Raw genomic sequence first — 12149 nt, forward strand, 5'->3', positions numbered from 1 at the left:
GCCCTTACATTGTGCTAGGTACTGTTACACTCATTTACACCCCATATGACAAATCTATGACGTAGATACTATTATTCACATTTTACACATGAGAAAACTGAGGCACAGATGAGCAAGTAACTTGTTCAAAGATACAATTAAGCAAGTGATAAATTCAAACTAGGTTTTTAAAAAAATTTTTATTGGAGTATAGTTGCTTTACAATATTGTGTTAGTTTATACTGTACAGCAAAGTAAATCAGCTATATATATACACACATCTCCTCTTTTTTTGGATTTCCTTCTCATTTAGGTCACGAGAGAGCATTGAGTAGAGTTCCTTGTGCAATACAGTAGGTTCTCATTTCTCCTTCCAGAGTCTGAGCTCTGCTATATGCTATGCTACACACTGTCTGTAGACTAAATTTTTCACACATGTGCCACTATTTTTCAAATATATGCAGATGTTTCTGTGATTAAATAAGACACTGAACAATGTTTTTAATAATTGCTTTTTAACTTATATTTTCTCAACCAACTGATCAATTTAAAAGTAAAACTACTACCATGCTGCTTTCCTTAAAAAATTCCCTTAGGGCTTCCCTGGTGGCGCAGTGGTTGAGAGTCCGCCTGCCGTTGAAGGGGACACGGGTTCGTGCCCCGGTCCGGGCGGATCCCACATGCCGCAGAGCGGCTGGGTCCGTGAGCCATGGCCGCTGAGCCTGCGCGTCAGGAGCCTGTGCTCCGCAACGGGAGAGGCCACAGCAGTGAGAGGCCCGCAACGGGAGAGGCCACAGCAGTGAGAGGCCAGCGTACCACAAAAAAAAAATTCCCTTAAAAGAGCCAACACAATGGATGATCAATGAAAGACTCTTCTTGGGCTAACATTCCATGAGTCTAGGTGATTACAGATTCATAATGGTGAGCTCTGCTAGTACTTTATTATTAATTTAGCAGCATGCCTAAATTTTTTTTTAATGCCTAAATTTTTAACCTTGCTTACACTGTTAACCGATCCACACTCAAAATGGAGATACACCTTTAGATATGCACCTCACATTGGCTCTCAACAGATACATGCTAGTTTTCATTGTCCCTCTCCTGATTCATAATTTATTTTGCCTTTGTTTCTCCTATTCCAAATGTCTAACTTTCTTTAAAAAATAACTCATTGCAAAGGAGATTTCTTTAATCACTCTGCTATTTCAAAAATACGCGATGGTTCCCTCTTATCTATAGGATAAAGTAAAACAGGCTACAAGATACCTTAGAACCTTCAATTCTGGGCCCAACATTATCCTTCCTCTTTTACTACCCTCTTTTCTTCGTGGTCACCTGTGCCCCATCCTCAATAGACCCTCTTTCTCCAATAGACAATATACTTCAATGTCCGTGTGCCTTTCCTACACCATCTGCTCTGCCTTGAATGCCCTTCCACACCATTGCTATCTGGAAGCTCACTTTTCATTCTTCAAGGCCCAGCCAAATTTAATATCCTCTGACCCACCTTGAAGTTCCTTTACCTGTGCTCTTACAGCAGTTTGTACCTAACCTCTATTATGACACTTACTACACTGTATTATAGTTACCTCTAAATAATAACCTGCTGAAGGACAGAGCCAATGCCTCATCTTTCTTAGAGGTTCCACAATCTAGTACAATACCTCGCACATTCCAGACGATTAATTACGCAATGATTCGTAACTATCACAAGGATTCTAGTATCTGGGAGAAACTAGTGGGAAACGTGCCTGAGGCTGACAGAAAGGGCTTTATGTTCTTTCAACATACTATGGGAAAGCTTCACTCTGCATTTAAACTATAGCAAAATATTAAAACTAGCCTCTAACTGACCTATAATAAATGCATTTTGTTAAATTAAAATAATATCTAAATTTCTATACTGATTCAATATTTGTACAGTCAATAGACCAAGACTGATTTGACATTTAAAATTTCCAGGGGGGCTTCCCAGGTGGTGCAGTGGTTGAGAGTCTGCCTGATGATGCAGGAGATACGGGTTCGTGCCCCGGTCCGGGAAGATACCACATGCCGCGGAGCAGCTGGGCCCATGAGCCATGGCCGCTGAGCATGCAGGTCCGGAGCCTGTGCTCTGCAACGGGAGAGGCCACAACAGTGAGAGGCCCGCGTACCGCAAAAAAAAAAAAAAAAAAATTTCCAGGGACTTTCCTGGCGGTCCAGTGGTTAAGACTCCATACTTCCAATGCAGGGGACCCGGGTTCAACTCCTAGTCAGGGAATTAAGATCCCACATCCCACGTGGCACAGCCAAAAAGTTTAAAAAATTTTTTTAAATAATAAAATTTCCATTATATGGAAATAATCTTTACTGATTTAGCATGTCACTGTGGCATATATCTTTCTCATGCTTTTAAACTTATGAATTTCTTTTTTTACATTTATATTATATTTTATTCTTACTCCTCAGAAAGGCATAGTAACAGCTTCACTTTAACGCAGTAGCTTGAAAAACTACAGTGGTTTGAAAAATTCTCATAATTTAATTACAAAATATTTTGAAAGTATGCCACCTGCAGATCTGAAGTAATTTTAGATTTGGGAAAACAACCCACTGTCAATACTCTGTTCATAAAATTATTATATGGTTTATATATAATGATATACTGATCCAAAAAGCATTTTTAAAGAAATGCTTAATAGGAATAGGAAAAATATGTTACTTATTCCCATCTTCGAATATTCTAGTCTAATTTCCTACCCTCTCCCAAACCCCGAAGAAAAATCTTGGACTTCACATCACTAACAATACCCAGTCTTTATATAAATAGATGTAATTATGATGTCTCTACTTACATTGTAAGTACAATTAGAAAAATAAAATTTGCCTTAAAAGGGTCATGTAACGTAAGAAAATGTCTAGGACATAATGCTAATTTTTAAAAGTTGAATACAGGGACTTCCCTGGTGGCACAGTGGTTAAGAATCCATCTGCCAAGGCAGGGGACATGGGTTCAATCCCTGGTCCGGGAAGACCCCACATGCCGTGGAGCAACTAAGCCCATGTGCCACAACTACTGAGCCTGCGCTCTAGAGCCCGCGAGCCACGACTACTGAAGCCCGCACACTCTAGGGCCCGTGGCAACTACTGAAGCCCGCGCACCTAGAGCCCGTGCTCTGCAACAAGAGAAGCCACCGCAGGAGAAGCCCGTGCACCGCAACGAAGAGTTGCTCCCACTCGCTGTCTAACTAGAGAAAGCCCACGCGCAGCAGCGAAGACCCAACACAGCCAAAAACATAAAAAATAATAAAAATTAAAAGTTGAATACAAAGGCATATACAGTATAATGGCAAATAAATATAAAGCCATTTATATACATTCATAGAAAATATAGCAAAATGTTAACAACGGCTCTCCCTGGAACGTGAAATTGTAGGGTTTCTTTCCTTTTATATTTTTCTTTATTTTACATGATTACTAGGGACCCATATTACCTTTATAATCATAAAATGTCAAGTTTGCAGTTTTTTAAGTATCACATACCTCTCATGGTTTCATACCAATATAAAAATATTCCAATGTAACTGAATTTTTATGTATGAACTACCAATAGTGGGATTGATGCTGGTTTCCTTTAATAAAATGAACCAGATTTCAGAACTTGCATTTTTAGAGAGTCACTTTAAACGCACCCCTAGAAGAAAAGTTTATGCAAGAGGAAAGGGAATAAACAAGCCAATATAATATTTACTCATTCTTGCCCTTTCTCTTCCAAAGAGCAAACACATTCACTCAAATTTCCCAACCTCACTTCTTGGCTATAGTAAAAATCCACATAGTAACACAAAAGCACAGGCCTTAAGCGAAAGGTTACTGAGAAACTACCTCACATTAGTGATATATTTTAAGTTGGATAGATGTCCACATTAAAATTAATTATAATTAATGTTTCTCCATGTCTCATCTAAATATGAAAAAGATCTTCTCTAAAAAAAATTCCAACATTAATCCACACACACAAAGGTCTTTTTCAGTAAGCAAACTTAGTAAACTGCACAAAATCAAAATGAACAGATGCAAACATACACGTGAACAAGAATAAGAATCAAACTTCACTGTAAAATTACTTGGTAAGACTACTACCACTGTAATGCATTTTCACAAAAATTTCAATATCCAAATATACTTGGCTATTTTATTTTGGTACAGACTTGCTTATCCTGAGACTAAGTAAAGTCAACAGATGTACATCTCCCTCCCTGCCCCCACCTCCTGCCCACCCTTGACTAGGGCAGCAGCAGGTTCTCTTGCAAACAGTGTCTTCCACTAAACTAGGATAACTTTCTTTTTATCTTAAGGTAGCCCTTTGGGAAAATCCTCTCCTGAATTAGTGCGCAACCTCAGTTACTATCAAATGCCATCTCATCAAGTGAGTGAATAAAGACATTTGCAGATGCCTTCCTAGTTACGTTCTACTTTCCATGATCATGCTCTACTTACTCACCTGTGTCATCAACAACAAAAGAAAAGAGGATAGCAGCAATTAGAAAATGGCAAGGATAAAGTGAACAAGACTTCTGTAATGCGTTGCCAAGGTCTGTTTTAGAAAAATACCAAAGCAAGCCACATCCAAGGTTCATCATCCAGGAATGAAGGGATCCTTGAACTGGGATCTTGGCTTTATTTTAAAATAAATTTCAAAAAAATAAGAAAAATAAATTTCAAGGAAAGTGTCCTATTTTCTAGAAATCACACAAGTTAAAGAAAATGATAAATTTGTCCCCATTCCTCCATATTCCCTGATGTGCTACGGGGGGTAGTGGAAATAAAATTTAAACAAATACATAAAAATTCTCAGCTAGGGCTTCCCTGGTGGCGCAGTGGTTGAGAGTCCACCTGCCGATGCAGGGGACACAGGTTCGTGCCCCGGTCTGGGAAGATCCCACATGCCGCGGAGCGGCTAGGCCCGTGAGCCATGGCCGCTGAGCCTGCGCGTCCAGAGCCTGTACTCCGCAATGGGAGAGGCCACAACAGTGAGAGGCCCGCGTACCGAAAAAAAAAAAAAAAAAAAAAAGAAAAAAAGATTTAAAAATTCTCAGCTATATTTAAGAATAAAATAATTAATTTTAGCAACCCAAGTCAGTTGTACAACTAAAGAGGTAAATCTATGAAATATGAATACATTTGTATCTGTTTCATATAAATACAGAGTAAAAAATAAACAGCAGGACACTAGTTTATGAATAAAACTTAAAAAAAAACCCAAACCATATATACAGTATATCTATACTTGTACACTAGTATATCCATACTTGAAGACTATTAAAAAGAACAAAGGTAACTTGAAGTATTTTGGTAATCTTACAGAAAATGCTATTTAAGTGATTAAAAAAAAATTCTACAGACTTAATCCAAAACTATAAATAATCAGGTACATTCGTTACGTTGGCCTAATTCTCAAAATGGAAGTTATAGGAATATTCTCTCCTTTTTTAAAAATTTATTTATTTTTGGCTGTGTTGGGTCTTCGTTGCTGCGCGTGGGCTTTCTCTAGTTGGGGAGAGCAGGGGCTACTCTTTGTTGCGGTGTGTTCTCATTGGGGTGGCTTCTCGTGTTGTGGAGCATGGGCTCTAGGCACGTGGGCTTCAGCAGTTGTGGCACATGGGCTCAGTAGTTGTGGCTCGCGGGCTCTAGAGCGCAGACTCAGTAGTTGTGGTGCACGGGCTTAGTTGTTCTGCGGCATGTGGGATCTTCCCGGACCAAGGCTCGAACCCGTGTCCCCTGCATTGGCAAGAGGATTCTTAACCACTGCACCACCAGGGAAGCCCCTAGGAATAGTCTTCATATAAAAAAGTATCAACTATAGAGCAAGATGTTTAAGTCAAAGACCAGAAAGGCAGTCTATTAAACTAGGGTAGATGTTAGAAAACCCTACTAACAGCCTGCCTTTATTTCTCAATCATATGCTTCTCAGCATGTTCTAAGAACATTATCGCCAGGAAAAGAATGTTGAGCTCATGTATCTAATTTTATTTCTACCCAAAATAAGCCATCCTTCTTCATCTAGGGAAAAAAAATATGGGCAATTACTATGAACTACTAAATCTTTACTGATAACATTTCAATAATTGGGAGCTTCTCTCTCATGAAGGTAGTATGAACAATATGGAAATGTCTGACTCTTCATGATACCAGCTGTGCTCCTGATCCATTCTGCCTGTGGTTTCTGAGTGTGTGTTGCCCTATTTTTAATTTCATGCACAAAATGGAAGTTTATTCATTTCTACTGTCAGTATCTTCCTTAAATTTACCTCCATCTAAGAATACATTACCATACATAGTGAAAAATAAGATCCAAGGTACAATTTCTAAGCTTAAGGAGCTCACAATGTAAGCTATAAGATATTGGAATCTATATACATACACATTAAAATAGTACAATAAGGTAACGTACTGAACGTGCCATATAAGTGTACACACACTTCTCTGGGAGTTCCAACACAGGAAAGACAGGTATAGACTGAAGGGACAGAGAAGAGAAAGTTTAGAAAAGTGGTCAGTTTGAGCTGGACTTTAAGGCATGGGTAGAATTCACATAAGCAGGGGGTAAGGAACATTCTAGGTTGCAACAACAAAAGGTATAAGGGTGGGAATAAAAAAGAGCATGTGTATGGCGCACAGTTCAGAGGCAGGCAATCAAAAAATAAGTAGTACAAGAGGATGGCCTATAATTTTTTTCCAATTCCAATATATCCATGAGGATGACATCCTCCCATTATTAACAGTGGCAGTGGGCAGCAGTAAAGATTTTCACATCTGAGAGTCATAACTAAAATTGGTTTAGGAAGAAAGTCAGGAGGAGGATGGAGTAAGCACTTACATCTGACGTCAAAATTTCAGATGTTAGGTGATAGGGGTGGCAGTAGTGAGAAAGAAAAACACTGACAGAAACAGAAAAGTTCAAAACTTGAAGCCAATTTTTTTCAACAAGATGAGACTCATTTTAGATATACTGGCTTTGAAATGATAAACCTCAAAATGCCTAACTGGAGATGTCAGACTAGCACTCAAGAGAACTGAGGGCTTGACAAATATTTGTGAGTTATCAGTATACGGATTACAGGGGGTATGGAAAAGGGAGGAAAGAGGGGGTCAGAGTGTGTCCGTCTGTCCCTGGCAAAGGCAACAGAAGCAAAAGGTCAAAGAGGTGGGGCTATGAATATCTAGGAGAATGCAACCCAAGAAGTCAGTAACCAATGTAGGAAGGACCAATGGATTTGGCCTTAAGATTATTCTTGGTCCTGGGGAGATAAATTAAGCACAATGGTATGGGTGAACAGGAAACTAAGTAGGGTTACTGAAAAGCTAGGAAGGGGGAAAAGGGCCACACAAAGAAACAACAATAGAGAAAAACAGGCTGGTAGCTAAAGTGACAGCAACAACAACAACAAAAAGGTATTTTCAAATTGGTTAGTCCTATGTAGCCATGTGAAGATAGAAGTCAGAGAAGAAAGAGCATGACGATGGAGAGTAACAAAGAGATGACAGTAAGATATAGAATACTACTATTAATTAGAACATATACTGAATGCTTACCTTGTGCCAATCACTCTGAGGCACTTTACCTGCATTATATCATTTTATTCTAACAGCAAACTGTTTGGTATTTTTATTATCTCATATTACAGAAGAGAAAACTAATGTGTAGAGTGGTTGAATTTCTTCCTTAGGATCTCAAACCTTGGAAGAGCCAGAGCCAGGAACTGAATTAAGTTTGTCTGATACCAAGTCGTTTCCTATAAACTTCTATGCAAAACTGAAAAGCATACATATGAGAGGGTGAATTCCTAAATATGTGTTGACTACCTGAAGAAAATTTTTAATAGAACTGTACATATGCAGTTTAAGGTAGGAAAGAATGTGGGTCTACCTTCTCCCTGTAACAACAAAAAGCTCAAACCATAAACATTTGAGATAGAATATCCTTTTACAGTTTCCCCTCCTTGGATCATTTTGGGCCTAATTTCTCCATGGAACTTGACAAACTAGCAGTGTACATCATATGAGTTAAGTGATCATCTCACGACATAAAATAGGAAGTTAATTGCTGGTTTGCTCTTTAAGAAAAAAGTCTTGAACTGTAAGTTTTCAAGATGGTAATTCATGGGAATACATACAGGAAACAAACATGTAGAAATTAATTATGTAGCAGATTTCCTAATTTAACTGAATTAGGGAGACTATATAAATGCTAAAAAAAAACTAATCTTTTGGCACTTTGGTCACATCTAAAGAGGCGTTGAAAATTTGGTTTCTGTGCTTGAGATATGAGCTCATATAATCACTATCTGTGACTTTATAAATATGGAGAAAAGCAAGAATACTCAGAAAAGCCAAGTTTGGATTAGGCAGAAAGACATTTACTGATGGTCAATATTCCCTTACTTCTCCCTTGATGTCTTCATTTTGGCATTATTCATTAGCACCTACATTAGAAAGTGGGGTCAGAAAGAAGCAGTGAAGTTCTTTGATTCTGATAGTTATTAATAAGCTCTAGTAAACTGCCTTTTGCCAGAGAAATTAGAAAATAAGCATTAGGAGTTCAAGTTAGTTACAGATCTTAATTATTCATGTTATTCCTACTCTGTGCCTCATTACCAATGGCTAAATCAGAGTTAACTCAATAGGTAATACAATACACTTGTTATCATTTTCAGGTAAGTTGTCTTGCTCCAGAAAATTGAAAATAATCACTAAAATGAAAAGTTTTAATTACTTGTAGATGTCAATTATCCATGTTATTCTTAATCTAGTATCTCATTACCATGGACAATACAACACCTGTATTGGGGTGGAATGAGTAATGAATCTACTAATGCAAAGCTTTAATCCTGCGTTCTTTTTTCAATGAACTTGCACGCTCAACCATTAGAACTTGGCCTATACTAACCACGCCCCAAGATATCTTTTATTTACAGCACCTTATGCAAAAAAATTCAACAATTTAGACTTCCTCTGCCAAGCACACATTTTGGATTTGGCAAAGCTTAAGAATTAACATATACCTTACCATCACCACTAAGTAAAAGAAGGACAAGCATATAACAAAGCAATTTTGACTGATAACAAAACTTCTATAAATATAAGAAATCAAATATTCGAGAGTAGCCGATTTAGCCTGAAAAGAACAATGTAAATTTTAGTGTTCTCCCAAAGTGGCTATTTAAAATTCACATCCTCAAAAGATGCAATAGTGAAAAACCATAGATAGATGTACACAAATAAAAAAATATTGTCTACTGCAAAAACGTTTGTACTTTGAAACATTATCTAGCTAAATTTAGAAGCTGTCCAATATTATATCAGTAACTATAACTACCGCTTCAGATTGAGAAAACTTTTGAGATTTTATATTCCATTCTTAAGCTATTTTCAGCAATAACTGCTTAAAGTCTATGACTCTTGCATTTCTTAAGAAGTTGAAAAATTGCACAAAAATAATATAATTGAGGTAACCATTCCATATCTCACTACCACAAAGAGAAATATATTAGTGATCATCTCTTAACTTTGTATTACCTTTAAGAAAATTCCAGAAAAATAAGTACAATAATGGAATCAACTTCTAATAAGAAGTCTCTCTCTCTGGCTTCTTCCTCAGCCCCTCAGTAAATCATTCTCCCCACCCTAGCATGGTCCACCTGTCAGACAATCTCTGGTGAATGTGCTACATTAAAACAAAATAATGGATCTAACAATTTTAGAGTTTTTGCCCATTGCAAACTATCAGGACAAGGAAATCCAACATACAAGTAACATGTTAAGAAATGCCCATCCATGAGCTCTTACTGGCAACTGCTACCAGTGCTTTGATATCCAACCTCCTGTATGTGCTGGTGTGGCATTTAAGAAGCGGTGCTCCAATAACATGATCACATGCATTGCTTACTGCTCTAAATGCAACACTGCCCAATTTTCTGTATTTTTAATGTTTGAAATACCTCTTTTGTGTCATTTCCCCATCAGAAACTGAAGTTTTATTGTCTTTTCTATTTGTAAAATGAAGCTACTTAGCACTTAGTGAAAATGAATTAAATCTCTTTATGCCAAAGTTTAAGATATCCTGGCTACTAAGCAACTTATAAAATACTACTGTAAATTGTTCCATATCATTTCCCACCCTATCAGTATTATGAGAGACAGTCCTTTAAAATACTAGGTCTCCTAGCTAACAAAATCTCACACCCATGGAAAAGCAATCTGCGTTTTCATGATGATGATGATGATCTCACTCATTCAGTTTTATTGGCATAATAATATTTATATCATAAGTCATTCAAACTTACCTTTAAGGATATAATATGCAGATAAATATCATCTTAAAATACCTTTAAAGCTAGAAATTTACACTGAAAAATACTGCTTGATCATTGTAGTGCAATCTTTGCAGGCCAGAATTAGGAGAAAAATAATCATTTTGCAAAAAGATAAAGATTTATATCACATAAATAATAGGCATTCCCTTGACCTACTCATCAATACCACAACCATCACATAGTAAACGACCCCATACATTTAAAATGAATCCTCCTAAATCAGATATGGAATACTGAATTTTACAGTTCACATACCTGAACCTCGCTTGTTCTCTGTTTAATAGTATCTTCTTTCTCCTTAAGGTCCTGTTCCACATTATTCTTTTCCCTAGAAGACCAGCAAACAATGCAAGAATATTTGAGAACATCAGCTACAGCTGGTATGGTTATCCATCCTCCTAATCCTGAATCGTTTTTTAAATACATAGTGAAACATTCAATTTTTAAATGAAGGGCAGATTTTTCTACCCTCTTTTAACTATTTATGGAATAGAAATCAATATAAGCTCTGTTTGTAAAAAAAAAAATCGCTTTCTCACTAAAATGTGGTGAAGAGAGAATAGATTAAAAAAGGAAGAGGAGAAAAATAATCAATGAAACACTCAGGTTTCACTGATCTCACTGTTGCTATGGAAATGCTGCCCAATGAAAATTGCTGGTGAAAAAAAGGAGGAGTTGCATCAGCTCTGAAGCTTAACTCTTAAGTATCACTGTCAAATAAAATGAAAATGGCTAATAGAAACAGTCAACAAAATTAGGGAAAAGGACATTTACTGAAGTGTTAATTTCCTCTTAAATCTCACTTGTGTGCGCCAATTTTAGAATGAAACAACAGAGAAAATAGAAAAAGATCGTCAAAATACAGGCCATTTGCTCTATTAAATACCACATCTGCTCAAAAGCTATTTTAGGATCACCCATAAATACCAACTGATCAAATATATAAGACAATGTACACTAAGTAAAAAAAGAATCACATTAGCATTTATCTCTTTCTACTCTTCAGGTCAAACATGTTAGGATCCACTTTTAGTTTGAAACATCATTATCTAAAGTCTTACATGCTTCCATCAGAGCTGGATTCCTAAAGTGAATCTTAAGCAACCTTAAATTCAGAATTACAAAACAGAGCTATTTTTTTTTGACATAACAAATTTAAATGCCCGTTTGTACTGAAGTCTACCCACCCCACCCCCACTCCTTTCACATTCTTTTTCTACAAAATGAGAGGAAAAAGCCATAGATTTCTGCAGCAATACATTTTTGGGGTGGGGGAAAGGTAAAAGAAGGCAATAAGAAGGGAGGATGCCATTCAATAAGTCCTCCAGATTAGTACTGCAGAGTTTCTTCTTAGAGCTTCATGACTATATTTCAGTTTCATCCCAGACATAACCCAAACAGAGGATCAGCCTCCATTAAGCTGAGGCATAAAGTAAAGTGAGAAAATTACACCAAAGGAGATACTTAAGGGAAAACTACATGCTACATTTATATTTCTCACCTTTTTTGTGGTGAGATTTTAAATGTAGACAAAAATCAACTGTTTTGGATATGCAGGTGCAATGCTCTTAAGATTTATATGGGAGGGAAAAAAGCACAATAATGAAGTTATTTGTATACTGTTACTTTTAAATACTTGAGATGGCCAAGGAGCTCACTAACCGTTTGTCAGATGGGTCAAAATGTGGTTCAAGATGTCAGTGGAGATTTTAAACATTCTCTTACCATGTGAATCATTGTTGCAGCCCGTTACTCCCATAATACCTCAATCTACTTATTAAGCAAAGTTCATTCCCCACTTCCAATCCTTATAAA

At 37.0% G+C, this 12149-nt stretch overlaps 1 protein-coding gene across 3 annotated transcripts in view; it reads right to left on the reverse strand.

Moving 5' to 3' along the window:
* EPS15 (epidermal growth factor receptor pathway substrate 15) overlaps nt 1–12149 on the reverse strand; it is a 164225-nt gene that overhangs the window by 59470 nt on the left and 92606 nt on the right. For all 3 annotated transcript variants that reach the window (XM_032634465.1, XM_032634456.1, XM_032634473.1), the window contains one exon: nt 10590–10662. In XM_032634465.1, the coding sequence (XP_032490356.1) occupies nt 10590–10662 (73 nt within the window). The remainder of the gene's footprint in view (nt 1–10589; nt 10663–12149) is intronic.

Source organism: Phocoena sinus, chromosome 1 (assembly GCF_008692025.1).
Source record: "Phocoena sinus isolate mPhoSin1 chromosome 1, mPhoSin1.pri, whole genome shotgun sequence".
Classification (NCBI taxonomy): Eukaryota; Metazoa; Chordata; class Mammalia; order Artiodactyla; family Phocoenidae; genus Phocoena; species Phocoena sinus.